General features: G+C 37.5%; 2 protein-coding genes across 2 annotated transcripts in view; both read right to left on the bottom strand.

Moving 5' to 3' along the window:
- Positions 1-266: 266 nt before the first annotated feature.
- LOC133609412 (LIM zinc-binding domain-containing Nebulette-like) lies at positions 267-9,799 on the bottom strand. Its single transcript, XM_061964982.2, has 3 exons — positions 9,578-9,799; positions 542-675; positions 267-481 (listed from the first exon to the last, which is right to left on the bottom strand). The coding sequence occupies exons 1-3, from the start codon at positions 9,672-9,674 to the stop codon at positions 305-307; spliced, it is 408 nt and encodes a 135-aa protein (XP_061820966.1). The 5' UTR covers positions 9,675-9,799; the 3' UTR covers positions 267-304.
- A 1,380-nt stretch (positions 9,800-11,179) lies between these two features.
- Positions 11,180-20,066, bottom strand: part of LOC133609410 (uncharacterized) — a 68,242-nt gene continuing 59,355 nt past the window's right edge. Inside the window, exons 40-45 of the mRNA XM_061964979.2 lie at positions 17,282-17,398; positions 17,104-17,214; positions 15,319-15,423; positions 15,144-15,248; positions 11,808-11,912; positions 11,180-11,521 (exon numbers count right to left, since the gene is read on the bottom strand). Of these exons, the coding sequence (XP_061820963.1) occupies positions 11,378-11,521; positions 11,808-11,912; positions 15,144-15,248; positions 15,319-15,423; positions 17,104-17,214; positions 17,282-17,398 (687 nt within the window). The 3' untranslated portion in view covers positions 11,180-11,377. The remainder of the gene's footprint in view (positions 11,522-11,807; positions 11,913-15,143; positions 15,249-15,318; positions 15,424-17,103; positions 17,215-17,281; positions 17,399-20,066) is intronic.

Below are 20,066 nucleotides of genomic sequence, written 5' to 3'. Positions count from 1 at the left end.
ATCAGTTCAAACATCAAATATGTTGTCTTTGTAGCATATTCAACTGAATATGGGTTGAAAATGATTTGCAAATCATTGTATTCCGTTTATATTTACATCTAACACAATTTCCCAACTCATATGGAAACAGGGTTTGTAGAAGTAACTGGCGCTGTGGTCAAAGTTGGAATTGCCACAAAAGCCATTTAAAGATATTGAACTTAAGTGGGGAGTGTACGTCCCAATTTCGTCACGTTTCATGTGTCAGGTAAACCGCGACGAATGGGGCCGTGTGAATCCCCTTCCTACTGCACACACACAGGAACTAGTTACAACACTCCACGTAGTTGGCCGGCAACATCCCGGACTTGCCGGTGCGCTGCACGGTGCCGTACATCCAGCCCTCGTCGATGGGCTGAGCGTTGACGATGACGTCGCCGTCCCTGAAGGAGACCTCGTCGTGGTCTTGCGCCGCGTAGTCGTACAGCGCCCGGTAGACCCGCTGCGCGCCAGGGAGTGAAGAGTGAGTGAGCGGGCGGAAATGGGCGCCTGTGTGACTCACCGTGGTGGCCGAGTGCGGCGGAGACGTGACGGATCTGACGGACGACATGCTGGTTTGGTGCATGTAGCCGTGGTGATGCTGCGGATGCTGATGCACGTGCACGCCCTGATGGTACGCGCCAGGCAGCACGGGAGCTGTGCAACAGAACAGGGAGGGTGGAAATGAGGCGATTGGAAATGTCATCGTGACTAAAGTAAGAAAGTTGCGTGCTGGGTTTCCTGCATCATGTTACTGTCCCTTTAAATGTGGTCAGGTTACACTTTTTGGGGCGGGACTTCTCCCTTGACTGTTAGTCTCATTTAGTATTGAGGTTAAATTGTGTCTCTATTACAAAAAATGTTCTTTTTCTTTTTTTTTGCGTTTGATTTACGTAAACTGAATTGTTTTAGAAATGATTGACATGTTCATTGAATACAAATTTTGGAGCAAAATTTGTGTTCAAAAATGTTGTTTTTTAAAATACATTATTTCAAAATTAACTATAAAAAAAATTCAGTGTAGGAATCTAAAGTGACTTCAAACTTGACAGCTCATTGGCTGGATCTGAAACAGGATCGATTGCTTCAGTCTTAATTTACCAGAAGTGGGTCATGAATTTTGAAGCAACAAATATTTCTGGACTCGTTGCATTTCTGCATTTTTTACACATTTTTTTTTACCTAGAATTTTTCTGCACTGAATTTTTTAACAGATTTTTTTTTTGCACTGAATTTTTATATACCGGTACTGTTTTTTTTTGCACTGAACCTTTCTGCATGTTTTACACAGTAATTTAAAGAATTTTTTTTTTGTACATTAAATGTTTATACAATGATTTTTTTGCACTGAACTTTGTACACTGAATTTTTATACTCTGATTTTTCAGCATTTTTTACAAACTGTTTATACACACATTTTTTCACTTTGAATTTTTCTGCACTGAATTTTCCAACAGTGATTTTTTTTGCCACTGAATTTATTTTGCACAAAATTTTTTATACACTGAATTTATTTCCATTGAATATTTATATACTGGTTTTTTTTTTTGCACTGAACCTTTCTGCATGTTTTACACAGTCATTTTATACAATTAATTTTTGTACAGTAAATGTTTATACACTGATTTTTTTGCACTGAACTTTGTACACTGAATTTTTCCGCATTTTTTACAAACTGTTTTAATAAACAGTTTTTATACACCGAATAGTTCTGAATGTTTTACACAGTATTCTTTAGACACCGACCTTTTTATGCATTTAATGCTAATACACAGATTTTTTTTTTGCACAAAAAATTTGTATACATTGATTTTTTTCTGTATTTTTTACACACTATTTTTATACACTGAATTCTTTTAAGGATGGATGGATGGATGATATTTTTATACGCTGAGCTGTTTGGCACTGAACTTTTATACACTGATTTTATCTGCATTTTTTTTTACACATTATTTTTATATGCAGTTTATATACACTATATTTTTATGAATGTTTTACACCGTATTCTGTAGACACTGAATTCTTATGCATTGAATGCTAATACACTGATTTTTTTGCACTAAACTTTTGTACACTAAATTTTTATACTCTGATTTTTTCTGAATTTTCTTTACACACTCTTTAAATACACAAAAATGTTTTCAAACGGAACTTTTCTACACTGATTTTATTATTTATTTAATTTTATCTGCTCTGAATTTTTCAACACTGTATATTTTTTGAACACTGAATTTTCTTGCACTGATATTTTTATTCACTGAATTGTTTGGCACTGAATTTTTATAAACTGATCTTTTTCTGCATTTTTTTACACACTATTTTTATACACAGTTTATATACATTGAATTTTTCTAAATGTTTTACACCGTATTCTGTAGACACTGAATTTTTACGCATTGAATGCTAATACACTGATTTTCTTTTGCACTGAACTTTTGTACACAACATTTTTATACATTGATATTTTTCTGCATTTTTTGCACGCTATTTTTATATACAGATTTGTTTTCAAACTGAACTTTACTGCACTGATTTTTTTGGGGGGGATTTAATTTTTCTGGTCTGAATTTTTCAACACTGAAGTTTCTTGCACTGATATTTTTATACACTGAATTGTTTGGCACTGAATTTTTATACACTGATTTTTTTACACACTATTTTTATATACACAGTTTATATACACTGAATTTTTTCTGAATGTTTTACCCCGTATTCTGTAGACACTGAATTTTTACGCATTTAATGCTAACACACTGATTTTTTTTGCACTGAACTTTTGTAAACATTTTTATACACTGATATTTTTTCTGCATTTTTTACACGCTATTTTTATACACAGAATTTTTTTCAAACTGAACTTTATTGCACTGATTTTTTTTTTAGATAGAATTTTTCTGCTCTGAATTTTTCAACACTGAATTTACTTGCACTGAATTTTTATACACTGATTTTTTTCTGCATTTCTTACACGCTATTTTTACACACTGAATTTTCAAACACACACATTTTTCTTACATTTTTCAGAATTGTTTGGCACTGAATTTTTATACACTGATTTTTTCTGCATTTTTTTTTACACTATTTTTACACACTGAATTTTCAAACACATTTTTCTTACAAATGTGATGAGGTTGTCAGCAGAAGAATTTAGTTAAGGAAACTGAAACGCCAAAAAATTAAGTTACATAAAAATTATTATTGTTTATATACACGGAATGTTTCTGAATGTTTTACACCGTATTCTGTAGACACTGAATTTTTACGCATTGAATGCTAATACACTGATTTTTTTTTTGCACACATTTTTATACACTGATATTTTTTCTGCATTTTTTACACGCTATTTTTATACACAGAATTTATTTCAAACTGAACTTTACTGCACTGATTTTTTTTTTGGGCTGCTCTGAATTTTTCAACACTGAATATTTTTTAACACTGAATTTACATGCACTGAATTTTTATACACTGATTTTTTCTGAATGTTTTACACGCTATTTTTATACACAGAATTTTTTTCAAACTGAACTTTACTGCACTGATTTTTTTTTGCATTTCTTATACGCTATTTTTACACACTCAATTTTCAAACACACACATTTTTCTTACAAATTTGTTGTCAGCAGAAGAATTTAGTTAAAGAAACTGAAACGCAAAAAAAAGCTTTTGTAATAAAGACAAAGATTGAATAGCCCAAATGGTGAACATGAGAGGACCTAAAATGGAACCCTGAGGAACACCACTAGTATCATTCAAGAACTACTGACTGCATCCGAAGTAAACAAGCTACAGCAACACCTTAGTTACATAAATGAAAGTGCGCGCAAACAATTTGTAGCGGCCAAAAAGTAGAGTACTTAAACTGGTGCCTTGAGGGATGCCCTTTTCTCCTCCTAGTGCACACAGCAAGCTCCACAAAGACATGCATGGAGGAGTTTGTCTTTTCCCTCCCTGAATGTGTTCATGCACCCGCAGGCCCACACGTGATGTTAACGTCCAATCACACCACGCAATGTTAATAGCGCGCTTGTGCTCGTCAGGTACCGGCTGTGTCGCTGTTGCTGCTGCGCTCCCAAAGGTCAGAGGTCAGCGAGCTGACGGACTGAGTGCCGCCGTGACTGGGCGCCGGGGACTGACGCCTGCTCAGCCTGCGGTCGGCCCGCTCTGGCACCGGGGGGAAGGGGGAGACATGGTCAAACGATCACGATCGCCTGCACACGCTAATGATTACAGCTGAGCATTGATCGGGGGAGGGGTTGGACTACCAGACATCCTGCGGAGGCTCTTGGACTGGACGTCGTCTTCCAGAGGGTCGAAGTCAAAGATGGAGCCTGGGTCTGTTCGCCACACCTTCAGGTCTTTTTAACACACCAGGGGGTGAAGGTTAGCACACGAACGGTCCAGTCGGGCCAGAAGAACCAGCCGGAACCACAACAAGTCCACATCAGGGATTCTCAACCCTTTTGCTGGCATTTTTAATTCCAAAAAAATGAAAAATATCGATGATGTAGCTGATGCTGAGCTTTTATTTAGAAAACTTTTCTTTTTAAAGATAGGCAGCGGGAATCTTAATCTTAATTTTTTTTTTTTTTTTTTTTTTAAACAAACGTTTTTCATCAATGCTATTTAAAGTAGAGGTGTCAATCTTTGGGCACCACACGATTCGATTCAGAATTGATTTCCGATTCACAATCAATTTTTGATTCAAAACGTTTTTCGATTCAAAATCTTTTTCAAAAACATAATAGCTGTGATTAATTTCTTTATAACCTTAAAGAAAATAGCTTTTCTACCCAAATAAGGCTGCAATTAACGATTAATTTGATAATCGATTAATCTGTCGATTATTACTTCGATTAATCGATTAATAATCGGATAAAAGAGACAAACTACATTTCTATCCTTTCCAGTATTTTATTGGGGAAAAAACCCAGCTTACTGGCACCATACTTATTTTGATTATTGTTTCTCAGCTGTTTGTACATGTTGCAGTTTATAAACAAAGGTTTATAAAAAAAAAATTAAAAATAAAAATTAAAAAATAAAATAAAAAATTGCCTCTGCGCATGCGCATAGCATAGATCCAACGAATCGATGACTAAATTAATCGCCAACTATTTTTATAATCGATTTTAATCGATTTAATCGATTAGTTGTTGCAGCCCTATACCCAAACATTTCATTTAAGGTAACAATAGAAGTATCCAACACTTATCTTTTTCTAATGTAAATCTGTACACAGATATGATCATCTACATCAACTATATGATTTGTCTGAGTGGCTGGACAGGACAGATGAAAAAAAAATAATATATATATATATATATATATATATATATATATATATATATATATATTTATATATATATATATATATATATATATATATATATATATATATATATATACATATATATATATATATATATATATATATATATATATATATATATATATATACATATATATATATATATATATATATATACATATATATATATACATATATATATATATATATATATATATATATATATATATATATATATATATATATATATATATATATATATATATATATATATATAAAAATAAAATAAAATAAAATAAAAAATAATTAATGAAATGAAAACATTTATTTTATAACAAATAATTCCTACTTTGCGGAGATATATTTATCGCAGTCAAATCCGGAACACAGCGGTAAGCGAGAGATGGATCCCTGATATTTGCGGTGTCATGTTGGAGACCCCCTGTGAGTATTAAAAAAATAATGGAGGCACCCATAAAAGACCTATTATAAAGACCTTGAGCCCTATAAAAATGCCTCTGACATACGTAATATATCTAATTGAAAAATAATTAAATAAATCCATAATTGAGAGATATTACTCATGTTTTATTCAAACTTTTTCCCACCAAGTACCACCTCAGAAAAAACTAATGACCAACATTAAAATACAGTAGCGTAGTAGGCCTAAGTATTTATTAAAAACAAGGCAGAGGTTTTATTTAACAAGTATTTCTTATATTTTTGGCCACTGTAACCTGACAGTTTGAACAGTAACACTGTGTTTTAATGGAGTGATTCTTTGGTTGACCACTAGTGGTACACGTACCACAGTTTGACAATCACTGGCCTGGCGCATATCGACAGTACAATACTTAAAACAATATCAAGTATTGTCAAGGCATCTTCCTGCTGGAAAATGTTGAGTGCATTAACTTATGAGACAGCGCCCTCTGCTGGGTTTTTTTTCATTCTGCACTTTGTGAGCCACAATTTTATTGCTTTTACAGTAACAGTTAGAGATGCTACCTCAGGAGAAACATTTAAGTCCCATCTTAAAACTCATTTGTATACTCTAGCCTTTAAATAGACCCCCTTTTTAGACGAGTTGATCTGCCGTTTCTTTTCTTTTCTCCTCTGCCCCCCTCTCCCTTGTGGAGGGGGGGGGACACAGGTCCGGTGGCCATGGATGAAGTGCTGGCTGTCCAGAGTCGGGAACCGGGGTGGACCTGTGCATCGGTTGGGGACATCTCTGCGCTGCTGACCCGTCTCTGTTCGGGATGGTCTCCTGCTGGCCCCACTATGGACTGGACTCTTACTATTATGTTAGATCCACTATGGACTGGACTCTCACACTATTATGTTAGATCCACTAAGGACTGGACTCTCACACTATTATGTTAGATCCACTATGGACTGGACTCTCACACTATTATGTTAGATCCACTATGGACTGGACTCTCACTATTATGTTAGATCCACTATGGACTGGACTCTCACACTATTATGTTAGATCCACTATGGACAGGATTCTCACTATTATGTTAGATCCACTATGGACTGGACTCTCACACTATTATGTTAGATCCACTATGGACTGGACTCTCACTATTATGTTAGATCCACTATGGACTGGACTCTCACTATTATGTTAGATCTACTATGGACTGGACTCTCACTATTATGTTAGATCCACTATGGACTGGACTTTCACTAATATGTTAGACCCACTATGGACTGGACTCTCACTATTATGTTAGATCCACTATGGACTGGACTCTCACTATTATGTTAGATCCACTATGGGCTGGACTTTCACTATTATGTTAGATCCACTATGGACTGGACTTTCGCTAATATGTTAGCTCCACTATGGGCTGGACTCTCACTATTATGTTAGATCCACTATGGGCTGGACTTTCACTATTATGTTAGATCCACTATGGACTGGACTCTCACTATTATGTTAGATCCACTATGGACTGGACTCTCACTATTATGTTAGATCCACTATGGACTGGACTCTCACTATTATGTTAGATCCACTATCGACTGGACTTTCACTATTATGTTAGATCCACTATGGACTGGACTCTCACACTATTATGTTAGATCCACTATGGACTGGACTCTCACTATTATGTTAGATCCACTATGGACTGGACTCTCACTATTATGTTGGATCTACTATGGACTGGACTTTCACAATATTATGTCAGACCCACTCGACGTCCATTGCATTCGGTCTCCCCTAGAGGGGAGGGGGGGTTACCCACATATGCGGTCCTCTCCAAATCATTCACATCAACGTCCCATTGGGGTTGTGAGTTTTTCCTTGGGCTGATGTGGGCTCTGTACCGCGGATGTCGTTGTGGCTTGTGCAGCCCTTTGAGACACTTGTGATTTAGGGCTATATAAATAAACATTGATTGATGATTGATTACTGTCTTACAATGCTCAACCTCATTTGTTTTAAATGTGCTGAAAAAAGTATTTTTGACACGACTTGTTCACCTGCAGATAGCGCCATCATCAAATCCCTTTCTATTTAAGTCACTTAGGGTAAACATTTTTTTTTATAATTGCAATTTAAGGCAGAGAAATTAAATACAAACCCTGTTTCCATATGAGTTGGGGAATTGTGTTAGATGTAAATATAAACGGAATACAATGATTTGCAAATCATTTTCAACCCATATTCAGTTGAATATGCTACAAAGACAACATATTTGATGTTCAAACTCATAACATTTTTTTGTGTGTGCAAATAATCATTAACTTTAGAATTTGATGCCAGCAACACGTGACAAAGAAGTTGGGAAAGGTGGCAATAAATACTGATAAAGTTGAGGAATGCTCATCAAACACTTATTTGGAACATCCCACAGGTGAACAGGCAAATTGGGAACAGGTGGGTGCCATGATTGGGTATAAAAGTAGATTCCATGAAATGCTCAGTCATTCACAAACAAGGAATGGGCGAGGGTCACCACTTTGTCAACAAATACATGAGCAAATTGTTGAACAGTTTAAGAAAAACCTTTCTCAACCAGCTATTGCAAGGAATTTAGGGATTTCACCATCTACGGTCCGTAATATCATCAAAGGGTTCAGAGAATCTGGAGATATCACTGCACGTAAGCAGCTAAGCCCATGACCTTCGATCCCTCAGGCTGTACTGCATCAACAAGCGACATCAATGTGTAAAGGATATCACCACATGGGCTCAGGAACACTTCAGAAACCAACTGTCAATAACTACAGTTGGTCGCTACATCTGTAAGTGCAAGTTAAAACTCTCCTATGCAAGGCGAAAACCGTTTATCAACAACACCCAGAAACGCCGTCGGCTTCGCTGGGCTTGAGCTCATCTAAGATGGACTGATACAAAGTGGAAAAGTGTTCTGTGATCTGACGAGTCCACATTTCAAATTGTTTTTGGAAACTGGACGTCGTGTCCTCCGGACCAAAGAGGAAAAGAACCATCCGGATTGTTATAGGTGCAAAGTTGAAAAGCCAGCCTCTATGATGGTATGGGGGTGTATTAGTGCCCAAGACATGGGGAACTTACACATCTGTGAAGGCGCCATTAATGCTGAAAGGTACATACAGGTTTTGGAGCAACATATGTTGCCATCCAAGCAACGTTACCATGGACGCCCCTGCTTATTTCAGCAAAACAATGCCAAGCCACGTGTTACATCAACGTGGCTTCATAGTAAAAGAGTGCGGGTACTAGACTGGCCTGCCTGTAGTCCAGACCTGTCTCCCATTGAAAATGTGTGGTGCATTATGAAGCCTAAAATACCACAACGGAGACCCCCGGACTGTTGAACAACTTAAGCTGTACATCAAGCAAGAATGGGAAAGAATTCCACCTGAGAAGCTTAAAAAATGTGTCTCCTCAGTTCCCAAACGTTTACTGAGTGTTGTTAAAAGGAAAGGCCATGTAACACAGTGGTGAACATGCCCTTTCCCAACTACTTTGGCACGTGTTGCAGCCATGAAATTCTAAGTTAATTATTATTTGCAAAAAAAAAAAAAAAGTTATTGAGTTTGAACATCAAATATGTTGTCTTTGTAGTGCATTCAACTGAATATGGGTTGAAAAGGATTTGCAAATCGTTGTATTCCGTTTATATTTACATCTAACACAATTTCCCAACTCATATGGAAACGGGGTTTGTAAATATATACCGTGTCTAATTGTGTGGCCTTCTCAATTGAAAAGGAGAGTATTTTTAAAAAGCTGCACAAGAGTTTGCTGACCTACGATGATGCCTCCGGGCCGCCGGTCCATCTCCACCATCTGCTTGTGCGGGCCGGCGTCGGCCATCATGTGATTGGCTCGCTGGTAGCGCTCCATGCCCGGCTCGTCTAATCCCGGCGTAGAGCCTCGACCGCGGGCACGCTCAAAGTCCTCGTGGTACTTGGCCTGTCGGACCAACCACAGGAGACGTCAACAAAACATGTGCGTGTAAGTAGGAAGTGCTGGACACACACACACACACACACACACACACACACACACACACACGGTGCATTTTGTCAGTGAGCACAAATAAACCAACCGACGCCTGAATCCAACCTTTATTATCCACACACACACACACACACATCCTCCATGTTGAGTGCTGCGGTCCCACACGATGTGCCCTGTTAGCTCCTCCCACAAGCAGGCCGCTACCATGGAGACCGAGTCCTGTGACCTCCTGACGCGCCTGTACTCAGGCGTGTCCAACTCGGTGCAGCTCCGCCCCCTCAGCTCCCGCATCCCACGCTGGTACTTCACCTGTCCACACACACACACACACACATCCTGGTTATCATTTGGAATGGGGAGCAAGTTTTTGATCATCACTTGTGGGGACCACCCTTTCTACAGGTTGTGGAGGCATAAAAAAAAAAGGTGTAAAATGTCCACTGGCCAGTTATCTCATACACGTCTTTAAATCTCTGGATTGATGAAGTAATGTGCTGATCATTCTTACTGGGGACCCTGGGGAAAAGAGTTCATATGGTTCATGGGGACCAAATTTAGATAATTTTGCATAAGTCACACAAATTTGTACGTGACTTCTGAGGACCATTAAAAAAAATAAAATAAAAAAAAAGTTGAAATGAAATATGACATGATGGTCAGAATCCAGCACTACAGCTGTCCTCTTATAGGAAGTTTCACCACTTAAATGTTAAAGCAAATCCTGCATCTGCTGTGACATTACTGAAAACTGCTGTTTAGCAGTAATGAGGTTGTCTGCAACTCCAACTACCATATATAGAAGGATGGAAAGCTCGGTTTAAACAGCTTATTTGATCGCCCCCTGGGAGGTGAGGGGAGCAGTGAGCAGCAGCGGTGGCCGCGCCCGGGAATCATTTTTGGTGATTTAACCCCCAATTCCAACCCTTGATGCTGAGTGCCAAGCAGGGACGTAATGAGTCCCATTTTTATAGTCTTTGGTATGACTCGGCCGGGGTTTGAACTCACGACCTACCAATCTCAGGGCGGACACTCTAACCACCAGGCCACTGAGTGCCCATTTGTCTGATGACCGAAGTGCTGATATCAACCAAACCCTCCAAAACCCGCCCCCTGGATTTTAAATAATGTAAATAATTCAATGTATATACTCTGATGATTAACTTGTGTGATGACTGTATTATGATGATAGTATATATCTGTACCATGAATTGATTTACGTGGACCCCGAGTTGAAAAACTTATTGGGGTGTTACCATTTAGTGGTCAATTGTACGGAATATGTACTGAACTGTGCAATCTACTCATAAAAGTTTCAATCAATCAATCAAAGTACCAGCTACAGCCCAATGAGGGGGCTGCTGTGCAAATGTCTCACACTCAAACTAACCAGTAAACATGTTTTATGGGCCAAAGCTTAAAAATCACTTAGGCATCTTCAGAATGGATCTGACTATCATTTAAAAAGGTTTCCCCTTAGGGGACCTGTTTTTTTGTCCCCATACCATCAGAGGTCCCCTAAAGGTGACTGTGTAAACAGAGCGATGTCCCCATTAAGTAAGCATTGCCAGAACACACACACACACACGTCATGACGTGAATACACCAAAGTGCGGATGAGTGCGTTTCCTCGTCCTCACTGAGCTGATGTTCTCTTGGTTGCGTCGGACTCTTTTCATCTCCGGTGTGTCCGTGACGGCGGTCCCACAGCCCACCTCTTCTCTGTACTGGACCTGCACATGCATCAGCACATTTATAAATAATGCCATGTATATACTAACTTGTGTGATGACTGTATTATGATGATAGTATATATCTGTATCATGAATCAATTTAAGTGGACCCCGACTTAAACAAGTTGAAAAACGTATTCGGGTGTTACCATTTAGTGGTCAATTGTACAGAATATGTACTGTACTGTGCAATCTACTAATAAAAGTTTCAATCAATCAATCAATGACAGACTCCGCCTCTAAAGCGTGTGTGTGTGTGTTGGTGTGTGTCGGTGTGTGTGTGTACATCGCTGATCTTCTTGGCGTTCTCCCTGGCGAGGACGATCTCGGGCGTCTCCGCGACTGAGGACATCAGACCTCTCATGAGCTTGGAGTCCCAGCAGTAGTGCAGCTGGCGGATGAGAGAGTCAGAGAGTCACGTTCACCTGAAGTGTTTTGATTTGCAGAACAGCAACAGATACAAGTAGCAAGATTAACATTGACTATACACACTTACTCCTGGGACCCAAAAGGGACCCGCTCATAACAGTGTCTTCGGTCAGGAATTACCCAGCAGGCACAAGACATTGAAACAAGGTTGAGAACTCGTTGAATTAGGTCCTGACTTTAAACAACTCAAACACAACGTTGAAACAACATGCTTTTTGGCTACGTTTAATCAATGTTGGGTTCTGATGTTGATTTGACCATTGAATTTTGGTTAATTTCCCAACCAATATTCTACAACACAAATACAACATTGAAACAACATGCTTTTTGACGACATTTAAACAATGTTGGGTTGTGACGTTGATTTGACCATTGAATTTTGCTTAATTTCCCAACCAATATTCTACAACGCAAATACAATGTTGAAACAACAGGCAGTTTGACGACGTTTAATCAATATTGGGTTCTAAAGTTGACTTGACCGTTGAAATTTGGTCATTTCCCAACCAAAATTCTACAACACAAATACAACGTTGAAACAACATGCTTTTTAACAACATTTAATCAATGTTGGGTTCTGACGTTGATTTGACCATTGAATTTTGGTTATTTCCCAACCGATATTCTACAACACAAATACAACGTTGAAACAACATGCTGTTTGACGAAGTAATCAATGTTGGGTTGTGACGTTGATTTGACCATTGAATTTTGGTTATTTCCCAACCAATATTCTACAACACAAATACAATGTTGAAACAACATGCTTTTTGGCGACGTTTAATCAATGTTAGGTTCACGTTGATTTGACCATTGAATTTTGGTCATTTCCCAACCAATATTCTACAACACAAATACAACGTTGAAACAACATGCTTTTTGACTACGTTTAATCAATGTTGGGTTGTGACGTTGATTTGACCATTGAATTTTGGTAATTTCCCAACCAATATTCTACAACGCAAACAACGTTGAAACAATATGCTTTTTGGCGATGTTTAATCAATGTTAGGTTACCGTTGATTTGACCATTGAATTTTGGTCATTTCCCAACCAATATTCTACAACACAAATACAATGTTGAAACAACATGCTTTTTGACGACGTTTAATCAATGTTGGGTTCTGACGATTTGACCATTGAATTTTGGTTATTTCTCAACCAATATTCTACAACACAAATACAGTGTTGAAACAACATGCTTTTTGACGACGTTTAATCAATGTTAGGTTCACCTAGATTTGACCATTGAATTTTGGTCATTTCCCAACCAATATTCTACAACACAAATACAACGTTGAAACAACATGCTTTTTGACGACGTAATCAATGTTGGGTTGTGACGTTGATTTGACCATTGAATTTTGGTCATTTCCCAACCAATATTCTACAACGCAAACAACGTTGAAACAACATGCTTTTTGGCGATGTTTAATCAATGTTAGGTTAACGTTGATTTGACCATTGAATTTTGGTCATTTCCCAACCAATATTCTACAACACAAAGACAACGTTGAAACAACATGCTTTTTGACGACATAATCAATGTTGGGTTGTGACGTTGATTTGACCATTGAATTTTGGTCATTTCCCAACCAATATTCTACTACACAAATACAACGTTGAAACAACATGCTTTTTGGCGACGTTTAATCAATGTTAGGTTCACGTTGATTTGACCATTGAATTTCGGTCATTTCCCAACCAATATTCTACAACACAAATACAACGTTGAAACAACATGCTTTTTGGCGACGTAATCAATGTTGGGTTGTGACGTTGATTTGACCATTGAATTTTATTTATTTCTCAACCAATATTCTACAATACAAATACAACGTTGAAACAACAGGCAGTTTGACGACGTTTAATCAATATTGGGTTCTAAAGTTGATTTGACCGTTGAAATTTGGTCATTTCCCAACCAAAATTCTACAACACAAATACAACGTTGAAACAACATACTTTTTGATTTTGTTCATTCAACGTCAGGTTGTGATGTTGATTTCACTGTTGAAATTTGTTCATTTCCCAACTAATATTCTACAACACAAATACAACGTTGAAACAACATGCTTTTTGGCTACGTTTAATCAATGTTGGGTTCTGACATTGATTTGACCATTGAATTTTGGTTATTTCCCAACCGATATTCTACAACACAAATACAACGTTGAAACAACAGGCAGTTTGACGACGTTTAATCAATATTGGGTTCTAAAGTTGATTTGACCGTTGAAATTTGGTCATTTCCCAACCAAAATTCTACAACACAAATACAACGTTGAAACAACATACTTTTTGATTTCGTTCATTCAATTTCAGGTTGTGATGTTGATTTGACTGTTGAAATTTGGTCATTTCCCAACTAATATTCTACAACACAAATACAACGTTGAAACAACATGCTTTTTGGCTACGTTTAATCAATGTTGGGTTGTGACGTTGATTTGACCATTAAATTTTGGTCATTTCCCAACCAATATTCTACTACACAAATGCAACGTTGAAACAACATGCTTTTTGGCGACGTTTAATCAATGTTAGGTTCACGTTGATTTGACCATTGAATTTCGGTCATTTCCCAACCAATATTCTACAACACAAATACAACGTTGAAACAACATGCTTTTTGGCGACGTAATCAATGTTGGGTTGTGACGTTGATTTGACCATTGAATTTTAGTTATTTCTCAACCAATATTCTACAACACAAATACAACGTTGAAACAACATGCTTTTTGGCGACGTTTAATCAATGTTGGGTTCTGACGTTGATTTGAACATTGAATTTTGGTTATTTCTCAACCAATATTCTACATCAGACTGCGTGGTCGGTAGTAGTGGGTTTCAGTAGGTCTTTAAATAATGTAATATTGGGCATGATTAGATCCTAACGTTTAGAAGATACGCATTTTTTCCTGTGAAAATCGAAATACTTATTTGCATTTAGTGAAAAAAATGAAATCTTTTATTAACACACATTTTCCCCAGGCTTTTGCAGGCAAATACAACGATGTGGCAGGCCAGGTGTGGCCCATGGGCCTTGAGTTTGACACCTGTGCCCTAAAGGATAAGTAAATATAAATATTGCGTTATAGAAAAATATGAAAATGGCCGCCGAATGCTTAGATTTTTCAGTGTGGAAGAAGTCAGTTCTAGTAAAATAGTGCGTGACGTTCTGCTGCCTCACCGAGCTGACGTGTCTCTGATTGGCCTTGACGCGATCCATTTCGGGAGTGTGCGGCAGGACGCTGTAACGGCCCCGCAGACGCTCCGCCTCGTCCTTGTACTTCCTCTGGTGTGGTGATGTCACACGTGATGTCATCAGTCAGGGTTCTGCTCACACTTCGTGCGGAACGACTCACCTGACTGTACACGTCTTTCAGGTAGGAGGCGTGCAGGAGCTCCGGAGTGTCAGTGATGGTCCCGTACGAGTTCTCGCTGAGATGTTCCGTCTGCTTGTAGGACCTCTGTGACACACACACACATTCTTGTATTTGTTACCTTCTTGAGACCTCCGAATAATGCCTACCTCTTTAGGACCACCCTTTCTAGATATATAAAGATATGTATTTAAAACATTATTCATATATACATACTATGCAAATATAAAAAAGCTTGTTGCGAAAAATGAGTTGGAATTTCACAAGAAAAAGGTCACAATTTCACAAGAAAAACTTAGAATTTTGGCAGTATTATAATAAAGTCGTAATTTTACTCCACGCAAGTCAAAATTTTACAAGAAAAACTGAACATGTGTGCAATCTTATGATAAAAGTTGCAATTTTACTGAATAATAGTCACAATTTTACAAGACAAGCTTAAAATTTTGGCAATTTTATAATAATAATTGGAATTTTACTTGGCAAAAGTATGACAAAAGTCATAATTTTACTCAAAAAATGTCACTATTTTACAGGAACAACAACACAATTGGCAATATTGTGATAAAAGTCAGAATTTGATATGACAAATGTCACCATTTTGCATTAAAAAGTAATAATTTTACGTATAAAAGTAATAATTTTACTCAATAACAGTCTCAATTTTACAAAAAAAGCTTGAAATTTTGCCAATTTTAGTGTAATCTGAATTTTACTTGGCAAAAGTATGACAAAAGTCATAATTTTACTCAAAAAATGTCACTATTTTACAGGAACAACAACAAAATTGGCAATATTGTGATAAAAGTCAGAATTTGATATGACAAATGTCACCATTTTGCATTAAAAAGTAATAATTTTACATATAAAAGTAATAATTTTACTCAATAACAGTCGCAATTTTACAAGAAAAGCTTGAAATTTTGCCAATTTTATTGTAATAATCTGAATTTTACTTGGCAAAAGTATGACAAAAGTCATAATTTTACTCAAAAAATGTCACTATTTTACAGGAACAACAACACAATTGGCAATATTGTGATAAAAGTCAGAATTTTATATGACAAATGTCACCATTTTGCATTAAAAAGTAATAATTTTACATAAAAAAGTAATAATTTTTACGAGAAAATATTGCAATATTACAGAAAAAGAAAGAATATGAGAAATTGTTCCCAATTTTATAAGAAAAAAGTAGACAAATTGTGAGGAAAAACACTGCTTTTAGTTAATTTTTTTTGTTTTATGTTTTGTTTGTAATTGGTTTTTAATCTTTATTATTTACTTCAAGTTATTAGAGTATGTCTCTATATACAGATTTGTTTTGTTTTTAAATACATTTTGGCCAAAGGGGGCATATTTCAATTTCTTACACACACTTGTTATTACATACGTTGGCCAGAGGGGGAGCACTTCAAATGTTTACACACACTTGTTATTTCATATGTTGACCAGAGGGGGAGCACTTTTAAAACAGACACAGTCCATTTGAAAAATCCCTCCTTTTTGGGACCACCCTCATTTTGATAGAATTCACCACCAGGGGGTGCAAATGAGACATTCTCTATTAGATGTAATGTTATTGGGACCATGATTTATGTCTGAACTTGTTCACACCTCCTCATATGGAAGCTACTTTTCCTTCTTGATGTTTTAAGAAGGGTAGAAATACAAGAACACACACACACTCTCACACACACACTCTCACACACACACACACACACAAACAGTGCAGCAGTAACATGCATGTCTGGTTCTGAGAGTTACCTGACTCTGGATCGCTGACGCCTTCAAGGCTCTTTGGACGTCCAGGACGTCCCCGCTCAGTTCCATTCCTTTCCCCAGGATCTCCGTGTCCAGATCCTTGCGGTACTCCCTCTGTCCAGAACATCGAGGTCAAAGGTCAGAAGAGATCCCTTGGCTGTTTCGCTGCAAAACTACTAACCTCGCTTAGAATCTGATTGGCGTTTTTGACCCTCAGCAGCTCGGGTGTTTCCTCCAGGCCCACGCCGGATAAGCCCCGCCCCTTGACTTCCTGCTCCAAGTCCTTCCTGTACTCCTTCTACACCAGGGGTGTCAAACTCGTCTTTATAGCGGGCCACATCACAGTTATGGCTGCCCTCGGAGGGCCGCTTGTAACGGTGAAAATATATGAATATATAACATGCATCGGCAACTCTTTCTCATTATTATATTTTATATATTTTAATTATATGTATATATATACATATATATATATATATATATATATATATATATATATATATACATTATTTTTGACGACTAAAAAAAGGCTTGTTGCACGAGCAGATAAAATGAAAGTGTAGAACATATGCAAACGTTTGCAGTACATTTCCCTGTCAAAATTGTCAAATATAAATAAATAAAAAAATACACTTACAAAGTGCTTTTATTATTTCTAGCTTTTCGCAGGCCACATAAAATGAAGCAGCAGGCCACAAGAAATGATGTGGCAAACCACATAAATGACATGACAGGACAATATAAAATTAAGTGGCGGACCATGTAAAAAAATTAAACAAACCACTTAAAATGATGTGGCGGGCCACAATAAAGGAGGTGGCGGGCCATGTAAAATAATGAAACGAACCACTTAAAATGATGTGGCGGGCCACAATAAAGGAGGTGGCGGGCCATGTAAAATAATGAAACAAACCACTTAAAATTATGTGGCGGGCCATGTAAAATAATGAAGCGAACCACTTAAAATGATATGGCGAGCCACAATAAATGAGGGGGCGGGCCATGTAAAATAATGAAACGAACCACTTAAAATTATGTGGATGGCCACGAAAATGAAGTGGCAGACCAAATAAAATAATGAAACGAACCCCTTAAAATTATGTGGCGGGCCACAATAAAGGAGGTGGCGGGCCATGTAAAATAATGAAACAAACCACTTAAAATTATGTGGCGGGCCATGTAAAATAATGAAGCGAACCACTTAAAATGATGTGGCGGGCCATGTAAAATAATGAAACGAACCACTTAAAATTATGTGGCAGGCCACAATAAATGAGGGGGCGGGCCATGCAAAATAATGAAACGAACCACTTAAAATGATGTGGATGGCCACGAAAATGAAGTGGTAGACCAAATAAAATAATGAAGCGAACCACTTAAAATGATGTGGCGGGCCATGTAAAATAATGAAACGAACCACTTAAAATTATGTGGCAGGCCACAATAAATGATGTGGCGGGCCATGCAAAATAATGAAACGAACCACTTAAAATGATGTGGATGGCCACGAAAATGAATTGGCAGACCAAATAAAATAATGAAACGAACCACTTAAAATTATGTGGCAGGCCACAATAAATGAGGTGGCGGGCCATACAAAATAATGAAACGAACCACTTAAAATGATGTGGATGGCCACGAAAATGAAGTGGTAGACCAAATAAAATAATGAAGCGAACCACATAAAATGATGTGGCGGGCGACAATAAATTATGTGGCAGACCACATTAATGACATAACGGGCCACTATAAAATGATGTGACAGGCCATATAAAATAATGAAGCAAACCATTTAAAATTATGTGGCGGGCCATATAAAATAATGAAGCGAACCACTTAAAATGATATGGCGGGCCACAATAAATGAGGTGGCGGGCCATGTAAAATAATGAAACAAACCACTTAAAATGATGTGGATGGCCACGAAAATGAAGTGGTAGACCAAATAAAATAATGAAGCGAACCACATAAAATGATGTGGCGGGCGACAATAAATGATGTGGCAGACCGCATTAATGACATAACGGGCCACTATAAAATGATGTGGCAGGCCATATAAAATAATGAAGCAAACCATTTAAAATTATGTGGCGGGCCACAATAAAGGAGGTGGCTATGTAAAGTAATGAAACGAACCACTTCAAATTATGTGGCGGGCCACAATAAATGATACCACGGGCCATGTAATATAATGAAACAAACCACTTAAAATGATGTGGCGAGCCATGTAAAATAATGAAGCGAACCCCTTAAAATGAGGTGGCGGGCCATGTAAAATAATGAAACGAACCACTTAAAATGATGTGGATGGCCACAAAAATGAAGTGGTAGACCAAATAAAATAATGAAGCGAACCACATAAAATGATGTAGCTGGGGACAATAAATTATGTGGCAGACCACATAAATGACATAACGGGCCACAATAAAATGATGAGGCAGGCCATATAAAATAATGAAGCAAACCATTTGAAATGATGTGGCGAGCCATGTAAAATAATGAAACGACTCGCTTGAATTGATGTGGATGGCCACGAAAATGATGGGGCAGACCAAACAAAATAATGAAACAAACCACATAAAATAATGTGGCGGGGCCGTATAAAATACTGTAGCGAACCACCTAAAATAATGTGGCAGACACATAACATAATGAAACCAACCACATAAAATGATGTGGCGGTCTACAATTACTGACGTGGCGGGTCATATAAAATAATGTCGCAAACCATATAAAATTATATGGCAGGCCACAATAAATTATGTGGCGCACCATATAAAATAATGTAGAGAACCACATAAAAAGATGTGGCTGGCCACAAAATATGATGTGGTGGGCCTTACAAAATAATGTACCAAACCATATAAAATGATATGGCAGGTCACTTCAAATGATGTGGTGAACCATATAAAACAATGTAGAGAACCACCAGAGAACCACATAAAATAATGTGGCTAACCACTTTA

The sequence above is a fragment of the Nerophis lumbriciformis genome, linkage group LG07 (genome assembly GCF_033978685.3).
Source record: "Nerophis lumbriciformis linkage group LG07, RoL_Nlum_v2.1, whole genome shotgun sequence".
Taxonomy (NCBI): Eukaryota; Metazoa; Chordata; class Actinopteri; order Syngnathiformes; family Syngnathidae; genus Nerophis; species Nerophis lumbriciformis.
This window is presented reverse-complemented; position numbering and strand designations above follow the sequence as displayed.

Bases quoted from the DNA above. Each gene is read 5' to 3' on its own strand.
- LOC133609412 (XM_061964982.2), bottom strand. From the start codon at position 9,674: ATGGAGCGCTACCAGCGAGCCAATCACATGATGGCCGACGCCGGCCCG. The intron at 676-9,577 runs GTCAGCAAACTC...TCTGTTGCACAG, and splicing joins GCCCGGAGGCATCATCGTAG to CTCCCGTGCTGCCTGGCGCG. The intron at 482-541 runs GTGAGTCACACA...CCTGGCGCGCAG, and splicing joins CGCCGCACTCGGCCACCACG to CGGGTCTACCGGGCGCTGTA.